This window comes from Piliocolobus tephrosceles, chromosome 15 (genome assembly GCF_002776525.5).
Source record: "Piliocolobus tephrosceles isolate RC106 chromosome 15, ASM277652v3, whole genome shotgun sequence".
Taxonomy (NCBI): domain Eukaryota; kingdom Metazoa; phylum Chordata; class Mammalia; order Primates; family Cercopithecidae; genus Piliocolobus; species Piliocolobus tephrosceles.
The window spans coordinates 106,712,986-106,739,555 of NC_045448.1; the positions used below are offsets into that span (position 1 = coordinate 106,712,986).

A 26,570-nucleotide genomic window follows, 5' to 3' on the forward strand; every position below is an offset into this window, starting at 1 on the left:
TTGGGGCTTTGGTTTCCTAGAAGTCTGCTTGTCTGCTCTGAAGCTTGTGATCCTAAGAAAATTTAACCATATACAAATGAGTTCGTTTTTTGCTTTCTTCCTTCAGGGGAAAATAGTTCATCAAAGTTTAAATATTATGAATTCCTTCTCACAGAAGGTAAAAATACAGCAAATACGATCTTTGTCAGAAGATGTGCGATTTTACTATAAACGATTGCGGGGCAACAAGGAAGACTTGGAGCCAGGAAAAAAGTCAAAGGTTTGAAGATGTTTATGTTTGAGAATTCCCATTGGTAACGTTTTGTTTTATGGCCTCCTGTGGATTTGGGACTCATGGTTCTCCTGTGCCTCTTTATAGATTGCAAACATTTATTTTGATCCTGGACTACAGTGTGGGGATCATTGCTATGTTGGCTTGCCTTTTCTATCCAAATGTAAGTGACCTTGCTGTTGTCTCTCGTGTCTTCACTTCCCCCAAAATACTCTTTTAGTAAGAGGCTACCACTTTTAAAGTACATTGCTGTCTTTTGTTACTATAGGAATTATTTAAAAGAAAATTGGCAAGTGGGTATAGATGCAGGTTAAGTGTGCCATAACGTATGTTTCCTTGTTTTAGCTGAGCCCAAAGTGCAGCCTGGTGTAGCCATGCAGGAAGATATGTGGGATGCTGACTGGGATTTGCATCAAAGCCTGTTCAAGGGATGGACAGGAATAAAGGAAAATTCAGGTCATAGGTGAGTGGTTTATGTTTATTTTAGCCATCTTTACAAGCTTGAAACAGTGCTTTCTAAATTTTATTCTTATATTAAATTACTTTTCTTACAGCTAAGAATGCCTAATTTTCAGAAAGTTATTAGTGAGGCATCTTAAATTGCCATTTTAACTGTATGTTGCTTAGAAATATACATACTGTCATTTTTCTCTCTTCTGTGGTGTTTTAGATACTTCTTACACTCCAAGAAAATATTTGAAGTTGTGTTTATGTAGGATGACGACAGTATTCACCTTAGACTCATCCATTTGCATAGGAAAGAAAGTTTTTACCTACCACTGACCTCTGTTAAAGGCAAGGAGAACATTTTCTAGGTTTACCCCACCTAGACACTTGGTACGAGACCAGAGTGTCTGTTTGCTTATTGTGAAAAGAATACCTCCTTCCTTTTTTTTTTTGTTTGTTTGTTTGTTTTTTTGTTTGAGATGGAGTCTGGCTCTGTCACCCAGGCTGAAGTGCAGTGGCCGGATCTCAGCTCACTGCAAGCTCCGCCTCCCGGGTTTACGCCATTCTCCTGCCTCAGCCTTCCTAGTAGCTGGGACTACAGGCGCCCACCACCTTGTCCGGCTAGATTTTTGTATTTTCTTAGTAGAGACGGGGTTTCACCGTGTTAGTCAGGATGGTCTTGATCTCCTGACCTCGTGATCCACCTGTCTCGGCCTCCCAAAGTGCTGGGATTACAGGCTTGAGCCACCGCACCCGGCCCTTCCTTTTTTTTTGAGACGGAGTCTCACTTTGTCATGAAACTGGAGTGCAGTGGCGTGATTCTCCTGCCTCAGCCTCCCAGGTGGCTGGGACTACAGGCACGCACCACCATGCCCGGCTAATTTTTGTATTTTTAGTAGAGATAGGGTTTCACCATGTTGGCCAGGACTGTCTCGATCTCTTGAACTTGTGATCTACCCACCTCAGCTTCCCAAAGTGCTGGGATTACAGGTGTGAGCCACTGTGCCCAGCCCACCTCCTTCACTTCTAAGTGCCGAGCTGTTGGGAAGCACACAGGGCTCCGTTCAGACAGGCTCCACAGTGTTTCTTTGGTAGGTAGGAAATGTGCATCTAATGACAAATCAATACTGCACCTGGATTCAAAAACAAAAAATGTATTGATTTGGTAGTATAGAAATCTGATCTTTTCACGTACTTCAGAAAAGAATTTGACTAGAATAATGATAGTATGGCAACTGATGGAAACTGCTCTTCTCAAGCTGCTAATTTGAAATATATTTGTTAGTATCAAGATATTCCCATTAAAGAGTACTGTAAATTCTCAAGCCATTAATAATTGAAGGATTTGTTTATCTGAACTGTCTGCTCTAAAGAGTTTTCTTAAGGCAAAAGAAAGTTGAATGATGAATACAAAAGAGACTTCCTCTAATGGACTTGCTAAGAGAACATTAATTAAAACTCTCCTTTGTACCCTGTATTTCCACAGTGGACATTATAAAGGACAAGCAAGCCCCAAATGTTAATGTCCCATTATGAACAAATAACTTACAGTGCTGCCCTAGGCTCAGCTGCTAAGGAACCTCTTCACCGCCCACCCACAAAAAGCCTGCCCTCCTGTCTCTGTCCCCAGCACCCCATTGCTAAGACCCGGGCTCCCTGTCTATCCTGAGTGCACAGTGGATGTGATATTCTCCCTGATCCTGCCTTTGTGTTACTTTGTTATGTGTGTGTTACAGAGGATTTCTGCTACTAGTCTTATAAACCTGTACTCTTACCAGTATTAGAGTATCGTAACACTGCAGCAATAGAATTAGGGGTTAAAATATGCTTCAGCGTTTAGTCCCAGGGATCTCAGCTCCATTTATAATATTGTGTCTGTGGGAATGTGTTCTGAGTTCTAAGCAACTGGCTTAAACACACTTATGAGTCGGGATATACTCAGATGAGGTCTTGAATATTGCTGAAAACTTTACGTGTATCTGCACAAAACCTTCATAGGTTTTACCTCTGTCGTCAACTGATGTCTTCATGGAGTGTGAGGACTCTGTTTTGTTTTTATATCAAGGGGGATAAAAGCCATATGCCAAGCAATGCACTGCCTTCTCATTAGTTCTACTGAAAATGTTTTTAGCACCCTGCTTGTAGATGTCTAGATCTTTCCCTTAGGCACGTAAGATTCTTTAGGATCTGCATAACATCATGTGTTATCTGTATATGCCTGCCTTTTCTAAATAGGTTATCTGCTATAGGCCAGCTTTTCTTACTGAATTTATACTTGGAAAGTTTTTTCTAAACTTACACAGGATTACATTCATGTCATTGGTGCTATGCCTAAGATTTATCATCCTTTCCATATTCAGTACAGAAACAGAGGATCTGTGACAGATATTTTGGCAACTCTTTGTGCCAATATAGAGACATCAAATAGCATTACAAGCATAGTAAATAAATGTGTTTTTTTTCAGGGCTAGCAAAAAATTTCTCAAGTACATAAGCCTAATCAAATTTCTTATGTTCAGAAGACTCAAATATTTCATTGTGATACAGTGACTTACAAATTGTTTTTCTAGATTGAGTGCTATATTTGAAGTAAATACAGACCTTCAAAAAAATATAATATCAAAAATCACTGCCGAGCTCTCCTGGCCTTCCATACTTAGCTCACCCCGGCACTTGAAATTTCCACTTACTAATACAAACTGCTCCTCAGTAAGTATTCAAAGTGACGTTGGTTTTTGGAAATACATACTAGGGTTATAAAGTATTTACTCTCAGCTTTCACTATAGAAATCTTTCATTTAATGTTTCGTTATCTTGTTTAAGGAAGAAGAGATTACTTTAGAAAATCCTGCAGATGTTCCTGTCTATGTTCAGTTTATTCCTCTGGCTTTATATTCCAACCCCTCAGTGTTTGTAGATAAGTTAGTATCAAGGTAAGTATTGTTTTGGATCATCACGGTGTTTCTATGTAGTATTGAATCAGTGTTGTATTCACTTAAAAAGCCTTATTGCAGCTCATACAGTGATAGATTTGACTTAGAGAAGTTCTGGATCTATATGGTTGAGAGAAGGTTTTAGGGAGGTTTAGGTTGATACTGTGTGAAGCATCCAGAAAAACTTTCAATATAAGGCAAAAAAAAGTAATGTGGAACTCCCTTCTAAAAACGTGTAAAGAGAAAGCAGATGAAACCTTTCAAATAGTCTAGTTTTAAAAAGTGAACAAAATATTAATTACAACTTGTGGCCTTTAATTTTCTTAAGGCTATAAATCTGGTCATACTGATCTCAAAACCTGCCAGACAATAATTTGAAAATAAAGCACACACCTGATAATCACTCCATAACCCCCTTAACTATGATGTTGCTTATGAATAAATATGTGTACATTTTTTGTTTTAGGTTTAACTTGAGTAAGGTGGCAAAGATAGATTTGAGAACACTAGAATTTCAAGTCTTCAGAAACAGTGTAAGTATTCAAACTTCATAATATTCCAAAGCAATTATTCTATAATGTGATCAATATAAATATGAAAGAAAATTATTGGCTACTCTTAAATTTGGCCGAAGGGTAAGTTACTGAAGAAGTCAGAGCAGTCCAGTGATTATTTTAGAGGCAAATAAATCAGGAAGAGTAGGTGAGATTTAGATCAAGGTAAGGCACATTGAGTAGAAGGTTCATATTTGTGGGCATTTAACATTAAGCCCATGAAGATTTGTAATAATAATTACAGAAATTCTGAGAATATATAGGTGAGGTAAATGTTAATACATAATTAATTTTTAGTGAGCTCAGTCATTTAAATTTTCTTTCTGGATACTTTGTAATTAAATTGTAAGCCATCCATGAATGCTAAACCCATGGCTGACTGTGTTCGTATTTAGCATGGTAATATGCATGATTTTCACTCAATGGATAATCTTCTATTTATAAACATAGACATAAACTGGTTTGTTCTAGGAACCAAACTATTTTCTATCATTCAGGCCAGGCGGAGCAACCACTAACCACTCATTATTAAATAAGACCTAATGTAAGGGTGTGTGTTAGGAACTTAGCACTTGGAGCTAAGGCTCCCTGCAAAATGGTCCAAGCCTTTTGGCCACTATGCCCTTCTTTCTGCCTCGGGCCAAATTCAGATCTGGTTCTCTGATTCCAGAAGCTTTGGCCTTACCATTGTATCATGTGGTCATTGCTGACCAGGAATTGCTGTGAGCCTTTTCAAACCATATCCCTCGTAGTTGTAGAAATACTGTATTCTTTCCCACAGCTCCATGTTTTTATCTGTAAAGCCCAGTCCTTACTAGAATAGTTAGCCCAGTCCTTACTAGAATAGTTTTTATAACTCTGTGTTTCAGGCAAGCTTACATAAGAAAGTAATATTCAAAGTTGTATTTTTTTCTGTCGAACAATGGCTGGACACTAGACTGAAGTGTAGACAGTCTTGTATTCCAGCCTCATGGCCCTCTCTGGGAATCTTTTTGTGCTTTGCTTTTCCCATCTGTAAAATGCCAAAGTAACAAATATTACTGGAAGTTACCTAGAAGGCTCAGTAACCGGAACTTCCTTTCACTCTGCTTTTCTTTTTTCTTTTTCTTTTTTTTTTTTTTCTGAGACAGAGTCTGACTCTGTCTCCACCACACCTGGCTAATTTTTTTTTTGGTTGGTATTTTTTAGTAGAGCCGGGGTTTCACCATGGTGGCCAGGCTGGTCTCGAACTCCTGACCTCAGGTGATCCGCCCGCCTTGGGCCTCCCAAAGCACTGAGATTACAGGCGTGAGCCACCGTGCCCGGCGCACTCTGCTTTTATAATAGGGAGAAATTTCACCTAAGTATTAAGTGAGCTAATATTTAACTTTTTTATTTTACTAATTACAAGCCATATTTACAAGATGTAGAACACTGAACTAAGCACTGTGAGAGATAAGAAAATAAATAAGAGTATCTAGACGTCAGAAGTTTATTCTAAATGAGAAATTCAGGAAGAGGTCCTAGAGTGAGCTTAGAGTAGATTCTATCTCAGGCATGTCTACAGTGCTGTAGAATGTGGTTCTCAAGATACTTGGTCTCAGGACTCCCTTGCAGTCTGAAAATTATTAAGGACCCCAAAGAGGTTTCTTGTTTATGTGGTTTGCATCCATCAGTGTTTTGCCATATTAGAAACTAAAACTGAGGCTGAGCGCGGGAGATCTTTAAAAGAGTGATTTAATTTGTTTAAAATAATAATAATAAACTTATTCCATTCAACATAGGTAACATCAAAAATGAAAACCACCTGTATTTTAAAAAATCATTTAGCAAGGAGAATGGATTGTTTTACGTTTTTACAGCTCTCTTTAATGGCTGGCTCCCTGACGTAATGGACAGGTAGATTCTCATCTGCCTCTACATTCAGTCTCTCTTGATACATTGTTTTAATTGAAGTATGTAATGAAAATCTAACCTGCTACAGACATGTAATTGCAAAAAGAAGGAGTATTTTAGTTGCCTTTTTATTTATAACACTGTACATCAGTCATTTGGAAGATATTGGTGCACAGAGATATGCAGACCTTACAAATGTTGCCACAATTCACTATACACTATCCAAAAATGAATCATACTCACTCACCACCAGGCTCATCAGGAAACTCTTGGGAAGTATTGGGAAGCTGTCAAGCTCACAAAGGTGAATACAAATTATCCAAAATCCTAAATTTTGCTCGAAAGCTTGAATTTTATTGGAAACAAACACTTCAATAGGCTCACTTATTTCTGTGAAAATATCTGCCAGATACCCAAGTCTGAATAACCATTGACTGTCAGTCATTCTTTCAGACATAAACAGTGTTCCATGAGAAAAGCAGCCAGTTCACTAGTTCAGCTTCCATCTCAAACAGCTTTGCAAAACAACATGGTAGCTGTAGAAATACTTTTTACATACTTCCCATTGTATCCCACAGAATATTAAAGACGTGCTCCAGGGTTGAAGTTTTTACGGCATCATCAAGGACTTTTTTTTTTTAACTACAAATGCATGACACTGAAGAACACAATGGCTGCTAGGGAAGTTGGATACCGCTGCCCTGATGCATGCTAAGGGGTCAGCAGTTTTACCTCCATAGCTTTTGCTGACTGTCAGTGCAGATGCCAACATAGTGAAAAAGACAAATAGCATCTATCGGTATTATCATGAAAATAATTTTGATGTTGTGGTGGGCACTCTAACAGGATCCCTGAGATCCCCAGGGGTCCAAGGTCACTTTTGGAGAACCTCCACTGTGAAATTATTAAGGTCCTGAATGGTGTAGGGGAGGCATCGCAGCATCCTAAAGTTTTCCCCAAATCGTGAGAGTTTAAATTAGCTACTGTTTGCTGGGAATATATGTATAGTACATCATTGTGTCCATCGGTTACTCAAGAGTAGTTTATTTAAAAGGGAACTTACCAACCATCTTGAAGCAGTTGGAATATTCTCTTGTCTCAGTGGACTTGGACAGAAAGGAAAAAAATAGCAGTTAACACTTGAGCAACACAGACTTGGACTGTGCTGGTTCATGCATACTTTTTTTCAGTCAAGCGCAGATGGAAAATACAGTTCTCAGGATGCAAAACTGCATGTGTGGAGAGCCGTACTTTTTGTATAGGCGCTTTCCACAGTGGCCGACTGCGACTTGAAAATGCGCAGATTTGGTTCTGCCCGGGATCCTGGAAACAATCTCTGGCATGTACAGAGACACCATATTTACCTCAGAAACAAGAATTAAAAGTAGTGTGCTTCATTAAGTCTGTTGACTGTAAGTTAATGTTTGTGGACTCATGCTGAAGCAAGTAGCTGGATCTGTATGTGTGAAACACACACCGATCTCTGCCGGGGGAGTAGAAAACAATACAGAACTCACCCTCCTTCCATGTTAGCGGAAGCCGTAAAGAACTGGTGGATGTTTATAGCCAAGTGTTGACAACCCTTCCCTCAAAAAAGTTTACACTTAATGTTGCTTAAAAACCAGAACAGTATATCCTTATATGTGACCTGTGACTGTTCTTGTCAGTAGACAAGCAAATTTTCTTAACCTTAACTATAACTGACTGTCAAAAAGTCGTATTTTGAATATTAAACTAAGCTATGCTTTAAACTTTAAATCATCGGGTGTTTATGAAACAGTAATTGTGTGTTACCTTCAAAATAAGATTCAAGGAGAAATTTGTAGGAGTTGGAAATCTTTTTACATGTAAACGTACGGTGCAGCCTGAAGACCCTTCAGCTGGTCCCCTTCAGAGGGGAGGAGTGGTGTGGCAGTGGCAGGCAGTGGCAGGAGGCCTGAGGTGTTGGCCTTGGTCCCCTTTAGAGAGGAGCAGTGGCGGGAAGCATCGGGAGGCCTGGGCTGCTGGCATTGGTTCCACAAGTGTTTGCTTTGTGCTGATGTGTCTAGGCGATCATCTTAGGTTTCTGTCCTTTTCTGTGTGTGTAATATTTCGAAATTTTAGAACGTTAAAAACAAAAGAGATATGTATCCAAAAACAAATGCCTTGTGCAAACATTGAGGACTTTGTTTGGTGACCTGGGGAACAAAGCCCCTCTTTGGACTTAATGCAGAATATGCATCTCATCGTTGGTTCCTCTGCGCTGCTTTCCAGCTAACCCGTATCTAAACGTGACAGATAAAGTTGTTTACGCATTTGATCAGTTTGAGAACCTCTGCTGGGCTGCAAATGGGGTGTAAAGGAAGAAACTTCTTCCAGAGAATATATTCATGACTCCTCTTTGTTTACCCAATGATTCAAGGCTCATCCACTGCAGAGTTCAACAGGATTTATGGAGGGCCTCTCTCGACATTTAATTTTAAACCTAATTTTAAAACCTGGAGAAAAGAAATCTGTCAAAGTAAAGTTTACACCAGTTCACAACAGAACTGTTTCTTCACTTGTCATCGTCAGGTAGGTTCTGTGACACAGCATGGGTTCATTTTTACTACTCACTTAGAAGGCCTCACTTGTTTTAAGATGAATTTGCGTGTCTGACTTACGAAATAGTTTGAATTCACTTTGTCCAAAACATGCACACATACTCCATGCCTGATGAAACATACCTTTGTTATCAAATGCATAGTTCAAAACCATGAATAGTGTCTTACTGTGATGTGTGTCTCTTAAAAACTCTTGCTCTTCTCTGTATATTTTTGAATTCTTAAAGTATAAATTCTCACCATTAAATTTAATTTCTATGTGGTGCTCTGTAAAATAACAGTAGCAGTTGCAAATCAGAAGATTGTGCAAATTTAGTGAGAGGAAAATCTGTAATTCTTGTTCTTGCATAGAAATAACCTGACTGTGATGGATGCTGTGATGGTCCAAGGACAAGGAACAACTGAGAACTTGAGGGTGGCAGGCAAGCTTCCAGGTCCAGGAAGTTCCTTGCGCTTTAAAATCACGGAAGCCTTGTTAAAAGATTGTACAGATAGTAAGTCTTCCTAACAGTTCCAAGAACACTAATTTCAGAATTTGCTTTCAACAGTAAATAATTCCAAAAACAACGTTATTTCTATATGTGCACAGGTATATATTAGTTATGAATGCTTAAGATCTTAAGGAAATTCCATGTATTACGTTTAGAGTTGTTTGATTTGGATCATAAGAGATTTAAAGCGTTTGCACTCATTGCATACCTTAGCTGATTTACTCTCAGTATGAAACGTAAAGTATAATAAACTTTTGCCATCTAAAATGATGTGTCAAAGTCGATTACCTCATGATGAAATCTGAGGAACAGCTGATCTCTCTGACGTGCAGAGATGGTTTATAACCTGTGACACATAGTAATTCATGAATAGTGTGTTTATCGTTTGGACTGGGAGCACATGATGGCAAGATTTAGTCTTATTCCTGATTTTTTATCCTTTAGGTTTAAAACTAAGAGAACCAAATTTCACATTGAAAAGAACATTTAAGGTAGAGAATACAGGACAACTTCAAATTCACATAGAAACCATTGAAATCAGTGGATACTCCTGTGAAGGATATGGCTTTAAAGTGGTTAATTGTCAAGAGTTTGTTCTAAGTGCCAATGCCTCTAGAGATATCATCATCTTGTAAGTATTTTATTTTCAGGTATAATGAATCACTAACTTTCTATACGAGAGCTGCTCAAACTCTATGCAAAGATATGTTTTCATGTTTACCAAAAGTCTTTATCCACAAATGTATTCATTTGATTTTTTTTTTTCCACTTAATCTTTGGCTAAGGTATTTCTTCATATCGTAGTTTTCAAAGTTGTAAATTTTTTTTCACTTAATCTTTGGTTGAGGCATTTCTTCATATCTCAGTTTTCAAAAGTTGTAAAACTTTATCTCTGAAGTGAATCAGATAATCTTAGAAATCAATTTCAAAATTATTTTCAGGGTTATGTTAAAGCAAAAGATGTTGGTGTAAATTCACAGTCCGTCAGCAACAGAGATTTGTTTCATACGTGTACAATTTTTTCATGTTTTGCAGTATAAAGATACGTAATATTTTGGTTAGAAGACAGTTTTAATGCCTATCTCAGTAATAGCTACAGCATATTTTAACAATAACTTGTTTTGTTATAAAGTTTATGCAATAAAATGCAACTTCTGTCCCTTAATTGAATATTTAATTTTGTGATCTTTAATGGATATTTATTTAATAAGTAGCTACATTATTGTATATAAGGCATAATGTGTGACACCTAAAGATGCAATGAGGAATAAGACACTTTAAGGTGCATACAATTAGCAAAAAATAAAAATAAAATAATTGCAGCAGTAATCCATACTGCAGGAGATGATGGAAAAATCACTAGGCCCCTGACGGTTCGTTTGTTTTTTTAAAAAAGACATTATTGGGACTGTAGCCTGGGAGAAGAGCATGGATTTAGATAAAGAAGAAAGAAGGGGAGAAGGACACAAAGCTCAGGACCATTTTCTGAATTAATAATTACAGGAAACTGATTATTGTTACTTTTTAGTGTAAGTTCTCTAATTATTCACAGAATACAGTTGTGCCTATTATTGACCATGGGACAATACTTTTTTCATCCTAAAATGAGGAAGTTGAGTAAAAGCGTCGAACATTTCAAAGGCTTATGGGATTGGTATTATATGTAGACTGCTTGTGAGGTATTTTTAAAACTTAGCCTTACTGCCATCATTGTGTTTTAGGTTTACTCCTGATTTTACAGCGTCTAGAGTTATCCGGGAACTGAAGTTTATAACAACCAGTGGCTCTGAGTTTGTGTTTATATTGAATGCATCCCTTCCTTACCATATGTTAGCAACCTGTGCAGAAGCCCTACCCAGACCCAACTGGGAACTGGCTCTGTATATCATCATCTCAGGAATAATGAGGTACTTGTGTCTTCTTTCAAGGTTCATATTCATTCAACATTTAACACTGTTGATGGAGTGCCGGCTCTGTGCCAGCCACTGTTCTGAGTTCTAGGATATGCCAGCGAACAAGATAGAACTCTGCCTTTATCAGGCTCACAGACTGGTGGGAACGTTGAAAACTGAGCCCTTCTTGGGTGGCATCTGTAATAAACAGTCTTCTTTACCTCTGAAATGGGTTACACAAATTAAGTACATTTTGACGTCTTTTTAACATGCTCAGATAAAGTTACTTGACTGGGGCATATATATATAATATACTTAATACTACCTAGGCCACATGAAACTGATTAGAAATGTTTTTTAAATTCTCAGTGTTTTCATCTGTTCTCAGTATATTACTTTGTGTTTCAAGAATCAGATAGATTCACCTCTGAACTAATTTACATATTTATATCACACATCTTTTAGAGGAAACAGGTTGGAGAGTTGAAACTAAAATTCTTCTGAGTAAAAGAAAAATCAGATTCCAGGCGTTTCTTCTAATACATGTAATTATTGCCTCCGTATAAAACCTCCATGTAAGATGGCATTCTATAAAAATTGATGAGCAGGCCGGGCACAGCGGCTCACACCTGTATTCCCTGCACTTTGGGAGGCCGAGGCAGGCAGATCACCTGAGGTCAGGAGTGCAAGACCAGCCTGGCCAACATGGCGAAACCCCATCTCTACTAAAAATACAAAAAATTAGCCGGGTGTGGTGGTGCATCCCTATAAGTCCAGCTACTGGTGAGGCTGAGGCAGGAGAGTCGCTTGAACCTGGGAGGCTGAGGTTGCAGTGAGCTGAGATCGCCCCATTGCACTCCAGTCTGAGCAATAAGAGTGAAACTTCGTCTCAAAAAAAAAAAAAAAAAAAGAGAAAGAAAAAAACTGATGTGCAAACTTTTATCCATAAAACTGTAGGTTTTGTCTGTTAAAAGTTGTCACAGACAACTTGGTTTTCTATTATATCATTTTGTATTTTACCAAGAAATTCTGCCTTTTACATCAAATTTTGTTGCTTGTTCACTAACAATCCTGATTTTCCAATTTTGTTTACCCCTGCAGTGCACTGTTTCTTTTGGTCATTGGAACAGCCTATTTGGAAGCTCAAGGAATATGGGAGCCATTTCGAAGGCGGCTATCCTTTGAGGCCTCGAACCCGCCCTTCGATGTGGGAAGGCCATTTGATCTCAGGAGAATCGTTGGTATTTCATCTGAAGGAAAGTATGTTCACATGCTGGCAATAAATTCCCTCATGTACATAGATTTGGCTGATAAAATTACAAGAAAAAATAAGTTGCTTTTCATCTTTGCTCAGGAGAAAAAACATCTTAATTCTGATTACTTAATAACACCCTGTATGGAACTCTGGGTGACTTAGAGCTCGTACTAGATACTTGTTTTTATTATATTGATAAGGGTTAAAATACTTTTAGTTAGATCACTGACAGTAAATTATCAATGTTCAGATAGAACAGATTTTAGAGAGTAGTAGAAATTCTCCCTATTTCTTGCAATTTTTTCCCTAGTGTAGTTTATATTTATGGTGGCTATACTGATGAAGTAAGTTTTTTTTAATATTAGATTTTGTAGGTTGCTATTTACTGATCTGCAGTTGGTCCCTTTTTCAGCTTGAACACACTCAGCTGTGACCCCGGTCACAGTAGGGGGTTCTGTGGAGCAGGCGGTTCATCATCCCGACCCAGTGCCGGGAGTCATAAGCAGTGTGGCCCATCGGTCCACCCACACAGCAGTCACAGCAATAGAAACTCAGCTGACGTGGAAAACGTCAGAGCCAAAAACAGTTCAAGTACCTCTAGTAGGACTTCTGCTCAAGCAGCTTCTTCACAGTCTGCTAACAAAACAAGCCCCCTTGTCTTAGATTCGAACACAGTGACTCAAGGTCATACAGCAGGCAGAAAGTCCAAAGGGGCAAAGCAGAGCCAGCACGGCAGCCAGCACCATGCCCACAGCCCGCTGGAGCAGCACCCTCAGCCTCCTCCACCACCGCCAGTGCCTCAGCCCCAGGAGCCACAGCCCGAAAGGCTGTCTCCCGCCCCCCTCGCACACCCTTCCCACCCAGAACGTGCCAGCAGCACGAGGCACAGTTCCGAGGACTCGGACATCACCAGTCTCATAGAAGCCATGGACAAAGACTTCGACCACCATGACTCCCCAGCCCTAGAAGTGTTTACAGAGCAGCCTCCATCGCCATTGCCAAAAAGCAAAGGTAATCATCTCCTCCCACTGCTGGAGATCCATGATGTGTGAGGGAAAAGCCAGTGCATGCTTAAGGAGCTGTTAAGATTGTAGTTGTGGTAACCAACTAATTTAGTAGGTTCCTCTGGCTCAGATTTATCTCCAGAGTTGGACTTCAACTTTTCCATCAAATGCAATTAGAGGTATCTGTCATAAAAGATATATTTGTATTTCTTAGATTGTTTACCAAAATCAGAAATTCCGTGGACATCTACTGTTTTTCTTTTCAGCTGCCTGTGATTGTGTTACTGTGATAGATTTAGCTTTTTTTTTCATTGTTGAAACAATTTTGAGCACAGGAGTAAAATGGAGATCATCTGCCTTTTAACTCCAAATTAGGATTTCTTCACTTTCGAGCAGGGGTTGGCAGACTAAATTAGCAGGCCGAATGACCACCTGGTTTTATGAATAAAGTTTTATTGGAATAGAACCATGCTCATCTGTTGGTATATCCTCAGCTTTCCTGCTTCTATGGCAGAGTTAAGTAATTGTGACCAAAACAGTATGGCCCACAAAGCTGAAAATGTTTGCTATCGGGCCCTTAACCAAAAAAGCTTACCAAGCCTGCTTTAGAGTTCTGCTTACTGTATTAGTTACCTGCCTATTTCTGAGTAACAGATTACCCCAAAACCCAGGTGCTTAAAAGAACACATACTCTTACCTCACAGCTTGTGTAGTCAGGGACGTGAGTACAGCTTAGCTGGGTCCCATGGCCCTCACAAGACTGCAGTCAAGGTGTTGGCCAAGGCTGATGTCATCTTAAGGTTCAGCTGAAGGTGGACCTGCCTCCATGTTCACACAGGCAGTTGATGGCAGGATTCAGTTCTTCATGGGCTGTTGGACGGAGGGCCCCAGCTCCTTGCTGGCTGTGGCCAGAGGTCTGTCGTGGTTCCTATCCACAGGGCAGGTCACAGCTTGGCAGTTGGCTCCCCCAGAACAAACGAGGGCAAGGAGGAAGCAGGACGGAAGTCACTGTTTCTTATGATCTAATCTGGGAAGTGACATCCCATCAACGTTGTAGTATTCTGCTCATTCGAAGTGTGGTCCAGCCCACACTCCAGGAGAGAGAACCACACAAGGGCATAAATACCAAGAGGTAGACACCACTGGGAGCTTGGAAGTCTGCACCACACACAAATGGGTAGACCAGTTTGTAAGCTCCAGAATCAAGTGGTAAAAACCAGTAAATAGCCTCTAGTTGTATTGCAGTTTCATCCCTTTACAGCCTGAGCTTTTTTGCATCTTCCTTTCTCTCTCGTGGCAGCACGCTAATATACCTTATTCCAAGCCTATATCAGTCCCTTCCAGAATGGTTTACCAAGGAGTTTTTGGCTTCAGTTTATACAGAAAACAGGGATCTTGGCAGCCCTAAGAGGCCAGAAGAAACTTGACATCCCAGAGTCTAGAAGTTTTAGATAATTTTTTAGTCCCAGTAAGATGAAAACGAACTCTATTGAGTCCTCTTGGAATTACATGCATTCGGATTGGTAAAACAGTAAGATGTCTTGAATATGATTGGTTAACCTTCTACAGAAATCCTTTTTTGGCTAACCCATTATTAACTGAGCTTACATATTTTAGGGTAATTTTTAGAATAATCTTAAGTGACTACTTAAAAGTTCTTTTTTAATTAGATCAAGTTACATAGCATTTTTTCCCACATTTAGGACATGAATAAAATAAATCTGTATTATCCTCTCTTATCACAAAGAAAGAGTTGGGCATTGTAATTGACTACCTCATTCCTGTGTCTAACATAGTCTTCCAACATCAGCGTGATGGGTCCAATTCTATTTTCAGGATCACTCATTGAGAACCTGAATTTTAAAATGAAATACTTTTTAATTTTCAGTGGTCCTAGAGTCAACCTACTAAAGGATCCTCAGTGAGGGAGCGTGGATGCCGCATTATTGGTGACTCGAGCCTGTGAGGAGACACTGGTTACAGGCTTCACAGGAGCGGCTGCTGTACTCACTATGCTTCCCACTGATGCTGTTTGGTAAAAAGGAAGGAGCCCGTATCTGTATTTTTTTTTCTTCTTCAATGTTTTTATTGCAGTATAGCATACATATAGAAAGACAGTCTTTAAAATGAACTTTAAAAGGTGGGCATTGACCTTGGGGTTGCAAACTAGTAGTATGTTGTGAAACTGTGGGCTTCCAGCCGGGCAGAACCTTTATAATCTTTCAGAAGCTTACCGCCACACCCCTGCAAATAGCAGATTTACATTACATATGAACATTCTCTTTTTAGAGGCCACACGTTCTTTTTTTCCTCCCCCTGGTATCTCATACTAAAATTATTTCTTGTAATGAGCTTATGTAGTTTCTGGCTTTTGGAAGCTGCTCAGAATGACCACTTCGAGTGATGAATGTGGTGATCTTCCTGGATCTTCCCTTCAGCGGTTGAATGGCTTGCAAGCCACCCAGCCATGCTATGCCATCTCTCCAGTCCCCGCTTCCAGTGGCAGGTGATGCCCAGAAATGCCGCCTCCTCGTGGTTGGCCTGAGCAGAGACTCGTGTTGCCGACTAAGATTCTGAAGTAGATTCTGTACTTCTTTGGTTTCTCCCACCTGTAACACTTAAACCCCATGGACTAGACAGCAGCCATTGCAGGATTGAGGGCTAAAACCCAAGAAAACCATGCGTCTGGCACAGTTGGGTCTCAGTGTCTGCATTACCCAGAGAAATGGTGGCGTCCGCGGCCATTCTCGTTTCTGGCTTTGGCTTTACCGAGGGTGGGGAGCAGCAGAGAGTTGTGGCGTCCAGAGGCCCGGCTCTGCCATTAGGCAGGTGCAGGTTATATCTTGGCTCTGCCCCCTTTACTAACTGTGTGGCTTTGGAGAAAAAATGACTCCCCTGAGCCTGCACTTGCTGTTTTTAAAGTGAAGAGAAGAGTTACTCCCCACATCATAGGGGGTCACCACCGCCATGGTTATTACTGGGGCAGGAAGTGGCACGTGCCATCTGCAGCCTGCTGAGTTGAAGGTGGCTGTGGAGCATCCCAGCAGAAGCATCTGTTTGGAACTTGGTCTCTGGGGTAAGAATTGGGACAAGCAGAGAATCCTGAGAGCAAGGCCAAACGAGAAGGCAGCCAGCAGATAGCATGACAGAAAGCAGTGGAAGATGTGGTTAGCACATCCCAGCAGGCAGGGCCCGGCGGAGCAGAGGCTGAAGAGTGCGCACGGAGCCTGGACTTGAGGACATTATTTGTGACCTTGGAAAGAACAGTCTGTGGGAAGCGCTGTCACCTCTGTGACCAAGTCACTGTGGCTTAGAGTAACTTTCACATCAGACTGCTAGGAGTGGCCACTAACTAGTGAGTGTGTTGGGGGCTTCTACTCTTTAACCTGTATTTTCCCTGTTTAATTTTTAACAAGAAAGAAGTATGCATGTATTGTATAGTAGGTTTTCTTTTTTTAGACATACAGAGTTACAACCAAGAAGACAGTATTTTTTATGAAAAATGAATAATACCTGGAAACGTGGTGCTTGAAAATATCTCTGGGCCGAGGTCAGAAAGCCCATAGAGCTGAGACAGCAGTGCTGAGCCACACTTGCCAAGGTTCCAGACGTGACCACCATGTCTTGTGCGCCCTGGTGATTGGCACTGCTTGCTGCAGTTTTCCAGTAAGGCAACACTGGGCAGAACAGGAGCAAGACCCAGTTTGTGCGATTCTAACTCCTACACTGTGCTGCCTCCTCAAAGAAAAAGAGGGAGGGGGGAGAAAATGAGGAGATAATTGGTGAATCCGTGTGCCCAGGTGGTGGAGTGGGCCGAGGCCCAGTTTGGTGGATGAGAAAAGGATGGACGCTCCGCAGGTGTGCCGGTGCGGGTGAGTTGGTAGAGATGGAGAGGCAGGATACAGGTTTTCACTTGAACTTGAGGAGTCAACTTGAGGCAGCATGTGGGTTTAGGGAAGTTTTTACTTGAACAAGTCATCCTCTGAGACTGCTTGGAGTGAATGGTAGGGTAGAAACACAAAATAGACAAAGTTTGGAATAGTCAAATTCCACGTCGCTGAGAATGTTGTAGGCCGGGGGAGTCAGCAGGGGCAGGAAACTGGGATTGCACACGGCCCCTTCAGCAACGTTGGCGGCCCCGCCGAGGGCCACTGAGGCACTGCCTCCGGTTCGTGTCACTTTCTCAGTTGTACCCTGCAGCCCAGTGGTGAAGAACGAAAAATGGGTAGTTGGTGGAGTAGGGCAGTGCTGGAGTTCTGTGGGGCAGGGACAGCAAAAAGACAGCAAGTGAGGACATCACAGGAGTGCTGGCAGGAGAGCGGTAGGGTGCTGTGCTGGCAGTGTGGAATTAGCAACAGCGGGGAGGACCTTTAGCCAGAAGGAACTTCACAGATGGAGAACATGGATGAGTCAAGGGATGGGAAATCCAAGAGGTTGAATTTCGAGGATGGTGGGAGCAAGGAATGTTAGGGGACTAGGTCTAAAAAGGAGGTGTGAGTGTAGGGTTTCAGAGGAAAAGCAGTTCTGGGCAATACCAGGTTCATAGGCGCAGCCTTGGAAATGGGATGTCAGAGTGAGCTCGAGGTAAGGTCCACAGTCCTTATGCAACACTGAGTGCCTCGTGTTTGGGAATTCAGAATTTTGGAAAGGTATGCAGTGCATACACCACACGGTGCAGAAGACTGTAAAAGTAGGTGAACACCAGATCAGCCACCAAAAATAGTCATATTAAGTTTTGTTTCTAAATGAGTTTGGGAAACAAAGCTTTGAGAGTGTTTTGGATTTCAGATTTACAGATAAGAGATTGTCAACCTGTATAAGGCCTGGAGTCCAGGCAGTGGGAGGTCGAGGGTAAGAGGAGGTCCGTAAGTGTGATGTCAGCACCCCTGAAGCCTGGGGAGATGCTTTCTGGAGGTCACCGTCGGTGGTTCTCTGGAGGTTTTCCAGAGATGTCCCTCTCAGGTGCTGTCACTGATATGACAGGGCCTGACGTGGGACCACACACGTTCAGAGAACCCATTTGCTAGTGATTGAAACTTCCCTGAAGTAATTCTTTTGGGTGGCAATTAAATGAAAGGATTTAAAGTGGGAGAGGGGCAACTAACTAGCTCAGACCAGCGATTCATTCAGAGCAAGTAGCGCAGACACATTCATCACACAGCATTTAGTGACGATAAAGATGGAGTAAATGTCTAGGACATGCTGTTTACATAGATAATTCATAGTTTGCCTACATTTAAAACAGATTAGAGATAGTTTAAATTATCAAAGCACATGTAAAACAATGAATGAAAGTCAGAAATGGTTTTCGGTGTTTCATCTGTTTTTTGGTTATGGTACTATCAGCAGAAACCTAGAATAAAGTTAGTTGTTACCATTAAGTGTTAAATTGAACTGCAAATTTTCTGGCAGTTATGGTTGAGGAAGAATGTCATATAGTTCTCCTGAAGGAAAAGGGGGCATAGGAGTTCATCTGAAAAAAGAAAACAGAGTTTGTTGGCATTAAATTCCTGCCTGAATCTGAGGACATCAAATAGTAGAACGGATATCGTGTCTCTGTTACAGAGACTGTGGCAATGTTCCTCACGTAGATCCTTTCTGTCGGCCCCCTGTCAAACCCAACATCTTCACATTGAATGAGAGCTCCCCACCTACACCGTGCCTCTCAGATGCACCCTCAGCCTCCCCCACACGCACAGCATTTATGGTGACCGTGGGTAAGTATAGCTAGTGGGTGGTTCTCCACGCTAAATGTTTAGCAGCCGAAGCGTTCTTCCACACGCTGAGGTTAGCCCCAAGGTACCCCGCAGTCAGAGACAAATGTTTTTGTCAATAAAGAGTTTCGGTTTTTGGTTTTGGGGAGTTTGGTTGAGACAGAGTCTCACTCTGCCACCCAGGCTGGAGTGCAGTGGTGTGATCTCAGCCCAGTGCAGCCTCCCAGACTCAAGGGATTCTTCCACCTCAGCCTCCCAAGTAGCTGGAACCATAGGCATTCACCACCATGCCTCATTTTTTTATTTTTGTTTTTGGAGAGACAGGGTCTCCCTATGTTGCCCATGCTGAGCTCAAGCAGTCCCCCCACCTCAGCCTCCCAAAGTGCTGAAATTACAAGTATGAGCCACTTTGTATCTGGCCACTTGTCTTTTTAGCTTTTTGTTTTGAGATACTTGTAGATTCACATGCAAATAATAAATTCACAGATCCCATATACCTTTCACCCAGTTTCCCCCAATGGTAACACATTGCAAAACCACTGTACAATATGGCACCTAGGATAGTGATGCTGATACAGCCAAGACACAGAACATTTCCAAGCCCACAGGAATCCTCATGGGCTCTTTTCTAGCCACACTCACTTCCCTCCTTCTTCAGCTTGCCCCTTAGTCTGGCAACTATGATTGCATTTATGTAACATTCTTGAAATGACAAAATTGTAGAAATGGAGGAGATTAATAGTTGCCAGACTAAGGAGAACTTTTTCCCGAAAGGAATGTGCCATTTTGGTTTTTCTGAGTCAGTTTAATTCTCTGGAGATTCGCCAGTTTGTTGCTTTTTATTGCTGAATAGTAGTCCGTCGTATGGGTGTACCACAGGTTTTTCAGTCATTTGCTCATTAAAGAACATTTGGATTATGTCTAATTTAAGGCTATTATGTATAAAGATGCTATAAATATTTGTGTACAAGTTTTTGTATGAACACAGAGCTTCATTTCTCTGGGATATGTGCCCAGGAGTGAATTTGTTGGGTCTTATGATAGTTGCATATTTCATTTTTTTAAAGAAGCTGCCAAAACGTTTTCTCTAATGACTGTGCTGTATTCCATTCCCACCAGCAATGTGGGAGTGATCCAGGTTCTCCACGTCCTCAGCAGCATCTCCATTTTTTCCTGTTGAAGCCATTCTGATAAGTGTGTAGTGATACCTCTTTGTGGTTTTTATTTGCAGTCATTTTCTAATGGATAATGATGTTGAACATATTTTCATGTGCTTATTTGCCATCTGTCTGTTTTCCTTGGTAAATATCTTCTTCATGTCTTTTGCCCATTTTTTTTAATTGGATTGTTTGGGGGTTTTTTTACTATTGATTTTGAGAATCGTTTAGATATTCTAGATACGAGTACTTTGTCAGGTATGTGGTTTGCAAATATTTTTCACTTGTCCATAGTGTGTCTTTCTATCCTTTTATAGTCCGTGATTCATTTTGAGTTCAGTTTGTACGAAGTGTGAAACTTAGTTTGGAGTTCACTTTAAGTAGGGGGAAGATGTTAATTTTTCACTCACTTTCCTAATAGTTACAGGGCTGGTCACAGCCTCTGTTTCATATTCGGTGAGTTGTGGTGGTTGTGTTTTCAATCAGGTGGTCCATCATTTCATCGAAGTTATCACAGTTATGTGAATAGAGTTGTTTATAGTATTCCCTTACCATCGTGTTGATGTCTTCAGGGTCTATAGGAATATTCTGTTTCATTTCTGGTATTGGTAATTTGTGTCTTCTTTTTTTAGTTATTTTTGGTGTTTTTTTGGGTTTTTTGGTCAGTCTTCCTAGGTTTGTCAGTTTTATTGATCTCATCAAAGAACAGCTCTGCGTTTCATTGATTTGCCTCCATTGCTTATCTGTTCCATCCCAGTGCCTTCTGTTCTTACCTCCGTTACTACCTCCCTTCTGCTTACTTTAGGTTTATTTTTCTGCTCCTTTTTTAGTTACATAAGGTGGGAGTTTAAATTGTTAATACGGGACTTTCCCCCCCTTTTTATGTATGCTTTTAGTGCTATAAATTTCCTTCTCACCCCTGCTTTGTTGCTGTCCCACAAATTTTGATATATGAAACTTTCAGTTTTATTCCCTTCCCTTCTTTTTCTTTTGAGACTTTCTGTGATGCATGAATAATTTAGAAGTGTGTTGCTTAGTTTCCAGTCTTCCAAGATGGGAGATTTGGCCTATCTTTCTGTTACTGCTTTCTATTTTGAATCCACTATATTGGAGAATACACTACAAATGATTTTACTTATTTTAAATATGTTGAGGTTTGTTTTATGGCCCAGGATATGGTCTGTCTTGGCTTATGACCCATGGGCACTTGAATGTATATTCTCCTGTTTCGTGTGGACTAGTTTATAAATGTTCTTTAGAGTCTGTTGGTTGATAATGGTGTTAAGTTCTTTCCTTTCTCATTTTTCTGTCTAGTTGTTATACTGTTGAGGGAAGGTTGTTGACATTTCCAAATGTAATTGTGTATTTCTCTTTTAGATGTTTCTGCTTTACATAGTTTGCAGTGTTTTTGTTTGATGTGTTTACATTTAAGATTGCTGTAACTTCTTGGTGGATGGACTGTTTTATCATTATATAATGTCCTTCTTTGTTTCTAGTGATTTTTTTTTCCTCTCAAGTTCATCTAGTATTAATATAGCCATTCCTGCTTTGCTTTAATGAATGTTCCCATGATTTTTTTTCCCTCCTTTTACTTCAGCCTGCCCATACCATTACGTTTGAAGGACGTTTCTTTTTTTTTTTTTTTTTTTTGAGACGGAGTCTCGCTCTGTCTCCCAGGCTGGAGTGCAGTGGCCGGATCTCAGCTCACTGCAAGCTCCGCCTCCCGGGTTTACGCCATTCTCCTGCCTCAGCCTTCCTAGTAGCTGGGACTACAGGCGCCCGCCACCTCGCGCAGCTAGTTTTTTGTATTTTTCAGTAGAGAGGGGGTTTCACCGTGTTAGCCAGGATGGTCTCAATCTCCTGACCTCGTGATCCGCCTGTCTCAGCCTCCCAAAGTGCTGGGATTACAGGCTTGAGCCACCGCGCCTGCCCCTTGAAGGACGTTTCTTATAGACAGCATATAATTAGGTCATGATTTTTAATCCAGTCTGCCAGTCTCTGTATTTGTTATATAAGTAGACTGTCTACTTTTAGTGTACTTACTGATACGTTAGGACTTATATCTGCCATTTTATTTCGTTTTCTCTATTTTCTTTGTCCTGCCTTTTTGTGGGTTACTTGTATATTTTTTAGAATTGTTTTATCTGTAGCATTTTTTAATGTATCTCTTCATACAGCTCTTTTTTTTTTTTTTTTTTTTTTTTTGGAGGTTGCTCTAGATACACATTATATGTACATAACTTCTCATGGTCCTGGGGTCATCATTTTACCCTTGCAAGTGAACTATAGAAACCTCATCTCCCTTTATGTTTCTTTGCTTTAGTTGTCTTAAATTTTCCTCTACATACATTTAGAACCAAATCAGATAGTGTTTGAATTTTTACATAAGTCATCAAACATAATTTAGAAAGCTTAAGATATGAAGGAAATCTTGTTTTGTTTATATATTTTTTCTAATCCTCCAAGGTACCTTCTTTGATAATTTCCTTTCCGTTTTGGTAACTTCCTTCAGCCATTTTCTTATGGTAGGTCTGTTGGATATGAATTCTCTGAGTTTTCTTCCATCCGAGAATGTCCAAATATTCCTAAAGGATATTTTCATCTGAGTGTAAGATTCTGGAATGACGCTTGTTTTCTTTGAGAACTTGAAAAATGCTTCCTTTTAGCCTCCGTGGTTTTTCATGAGAACTCTGTCATTCTAATTGTGTTTTCCCTGTAGGTCATGTGTCATTTTCTCCGGCTGATTTCAGGGTTTCTTTGTCTTTAGTTTTCACAGATTTGATTCTGTTTACCCTTTTTGAGGTTTGCTCTTTTTTTTTTTAGTTTATATAGGTTTAGTCTCACCAAGTTTAGGAAGTTTTTACCCATTGTTTCTTTAGGTTCTTCTTCAGCCCTCCCTTTTTCTCCTTTCCTTCTGAGACATCGATAACACAAATGTTAGATCTTTTGTTGTAACTGCACAGGTCCCTGAAGCTCTGTTCTTTTTTGTAGTCCGTTTTCTCTCGTAATTTCTAATTGTCTGTATTTGTTTACTGATGATTTCCTGTCTCATCTGTTCTGCTGTTGAGCCCGTGCAGTGAGCTTTTTATTTCAGTTATTATATTTTTCAGTTCTGAAGTTTCCATTTTGTTCTTCTGTAGCTTCTGTGTCTTTGCTGAGGCTGTTTTTTCCGTTGTTTCAAGCATGTTCATGATTGCTCATTGAACAAGCATTTTTGTGATGGCTTTGTCAGATAATTTCAACATCTGTCTCATCTTGGTGTTGGCATCTCTTTATTATTTTGTTCGTGTTTTCATTTGATTTGAGAAATTTCTGATTCTTGGTATGAAGAGTGGCTGTAGATTGAAACCTGGACCATTTGGGTATTAATGTTCTGAGACCGGATCTTACCTAACTAAACCTTCTGTTTTAGCTGGCTTTCTCTGACTGCTCTGGCAGAGGAAGAGGAAGGGGTTGTATCCCCTTTTTATTGCCAGGCAGAGTTAGAAGTCCTGGTTTCCTGCTGTCCTCTGTTGACACGCAAGAGCAAGGAGGCTCCTCATGACTGCTGGGTAGGGCTGGGAGTTCTGGTTCCCATGTTGTCTTTGCTGACCCCGCTGGGCAGTGGAGGTCCTGACTGTCCACTAGGCCTCCTCTGGAGTTGGCTCCTTAGTGCGTAGCCAGGAAGGGGTGTTCGTTACTGACTGTCTGGAATGAAAGGCTCAGCTCCCTGCTTCGCCCTCCCTGACAGCACCATCACCAGCATGCTGGGATGTCTGGTTAACAGCCTTGCAAAGGTGGAAGTCTTGACTCCCACTTTAGCCTTTGTTGGCATGGGTAGAGATGGCACCCCAGTTCTTATTGTGGTGTTGGCCTGGATCCTTTATCTTGCTGGACTGCCCCTTTCCTGCACCTTTGGCAAGAGAGAGCTGACTTTTGTTGAGGCTTCCTCTCTGCACATTGGTGTTTCCGAGTGGATGTGTGTGGCAGAAAGAAAACCCAGGAACCTTAGCATCATGCCTTTTCTCAGACCCCAGTCACCCTCCAGTCTGTCACCTTCTCTGCCTTTCAGAGTCGTCATCTTTGCTTTTTGTATACTGCCTAGAGTTTTCAGTTGTGCTTGGCAGGAAGAATAAGGAAAAGATCTGCTCCATCTTCCCAGACGTGTAGGTCTCCAGGTGGTTGGTTGGTTGGTTGGTTGGTTGGTTGGTTGGTTTAAATGAGATTTATGTTTCCCAATCAGGGAAAATCTTGGGCTCCACTAAGTGTAGAGACTGAAATGGGATTAGAAAGTCATTTGTAGAAATTCGCACTGTAGAGCCACAGATTGGTACTAATCTCACAAAAAGCAAACTCATTGGTCGTAAGCACTCATCCCAGAAGAGCATTACAGTCTACTTATTGATGGGATAAGTGACTTATAAAGGATTGAGATGGGATAAGCATTTGGACTTGGGTTAGTGAGTCTCAGAGCAGGTCACACAGCGTTAGTGTATTTCACTGTTGAGAAGGTGAAACACTGACTCGTGCAGCCTGGCAGACGCTGCTGGGCACCTGCCACGTGCTGGGTGCTGTGCAAGGCACTGTGGCTGGAGAGATCAGTAAGGCCTTATCCCTGCTCTTAGGTGCTTAGGCTGTATGGCAAATAGAGTCAAGGGGGTCCATGCCAGGAGCCTGGAAAGGGACGATCTCAGGGAGAATGTCACAGAAGAGCTTCATGTCCAGAGACAGACCTGAATGATTGCATGGCCTCAGTAGGTGAGGAGTCTGTGTGGAGATCGTGGGAGCAGACAGGCAGAGTGACCAGCCTCAGGTGAGGAGTCCGTGTGGAGATCGTGGCAGCAGACAGGCAGGGTGACCAGCCTCATGGATGCTTCATCCAGGAGACATCCTGTCTTCTCCACTGTTCATTGAGTTCATTAATTCATCTTTGAGAGGACAGTCTCCCTCTGATTTCTGTCTTTTTAATTGGCAAATAATAATTATATATGTTATACAACGATTGGCCCTGATAGGTCAAGGGTGGAGCAGGTGGAAGAGTTAGGGATAGGCTGGAGCAGACACTGGTAAGGTAGGTGAATCCAAATTTGAACTTTATCCTATAGAAAATGAGGGACAGGATAACATTTCTAAGCGTTGAAAATGTTTCAAAAGGAAGTCAGGCTATTGACAGGGTATAAAACGGAGTGGGGTGGGAGAGTGGGGTAGGAAGAGACGCTCAGCAGGGAGACAAGCCCATTGTGGGTGGCCAGGCAACACTTGAGGGAGCGCTGGGCTTAGGGAGTGGCAGTGGGGGTGCATGAGAAAGGAATTTGAGGTTTTAGAAGTAGAATTCATTCCTACTGATGGCAGAATTGCATCGTTTAGATCATTTCTTCCAGGTGACTCAGAATTCCCCCAATTCTGCTCTGAATGAGGGCACCTACCCACCAGACAGTCCCAGGGGACAGAGAAATAGGAAATGAGGCCCTGCATTTTCACCAGCAATTCCCCCACCAGGTCTCTGATAAACCTGGATAAAATTTACACCTAAAAGCCAGGGAATTCTTTTGTTTTTGTTTTTGTGTTTGCTTTTGTTTTGTTTTTTGTTTTGTTTTGGTTTTGGTTTTGGTTTTTTGGAGAAAAGGTCTCACTCTCTGACCCAGGATGGAGTGCAGTGGTGCAGTCATAACTCACTGTAACCTCAAACTCCTGGGCCCAAGAGATCCTCCTGCCTCAGCCTTCTGAGTAGCTAGAGCTACAGGTGTGTGCCGCCACACCCGGCTAGTTTGATTTTAAAATTTTTTGTAGAGATGAGGTCTCACCGTGTTACCCAGGCTGGTCTGGAACACCTGGCCTCAAGTGATCTTCCTGCTTTGGCTTCCCAAACCTTTGGGGATTACAGGCCACTGCTGCGCCCAGCCCAGGGATTCCTAAATGGACCATACATTATTACTGTCACCTGGAGGTCTTGTTAAACAGATTGCTGTGCCTACCCGCAGAGTTATGGTTCTGTAGGTCTGGAATGGCCATAGAATTTGCATTTCTTACAAGGTCCCAGGTGATGCGGACTCCGGGGCAGCAGGGGACACTTTGAGAGCTACTGACCTAACAAAAGATGTGGAAAAGTCTCTCCTTTCCCTGAAGCCCAGTCTTTCTCCTGGAACCCAGCCCTGAGAAAGAGACGAGACCCTTAGGAACATGCTTGCTCTGAGAGTCAGCTTCCTGCTCCAGCCCACCCAGGGGCAAGCGGGAGGCACAGGCCACTCTCTGCACAGCCTGTGGGGACAGGGACTGCCTGCAGCCAGACGTTGGCCATCCAGTCTAATCAGGTTAGGGAAGGCTCGTTGTCTCCCCTCCCACTAACATTTGAACTTGGGAATCCAAACAGCAGAAGAAATCATACGTGGCCCTGAGGTAGCTCCTAGTCTGGGTGG

General features: G+C 41.4%; 1 protein-coding gene across 2 annotated transcripts in view; it reads left to right on the forward strand.

The window, feature by feature from the left end:
• TMEM131 (transmembrane protein 131) overlaps positions 1–26,570 on the forward strand; it is a 243,055-nt gene that overhangs the window by 193,077 nt on the left and 23,408 nt on the right. For both annotated transcript variants that reach the window (XM_023211442.2, XM_023211443.2), the window contains exons 20-31: positions 107–259; positions 359–434; positions 617–734; positions 3,289–3,427; positions 3,542–3,651; positions 4,118–4,184; positions 8,482–8,633; positions 9,014–9,156; positions 9,598–9,784; positions 10,875–11,060; positions 12,147–12,305; positions 12,713–13,311. In XM_023211442.2, coding sequence (XP_023067210.1) covers positions 107–259; positions 359–434; positions 617–734; positions 3,289–3,427; positions 3,542–3,651; positions 4,118–4,184; positions 8,482–8,633; positions 9,014–9,156; positions 9,598–9,784; positions 10,875–11,060; positions 12,147–12,305; positions 12,713–13,311 — 2,089 coding nt within the window. The remainder of the gene's footprint in view (positions 1–106; positions 260–358; positions 435–616; positions 735–3,288; positions 3,428–3,541; positions 3,652–4,117; positions 4,185–8,481; positions 8,634–9,013; positions 9,157–9,597; positions 9,785–10,874; positions 11,061–12,146; positions 12,306–12,712; positions 13,312–26,570) is intronic.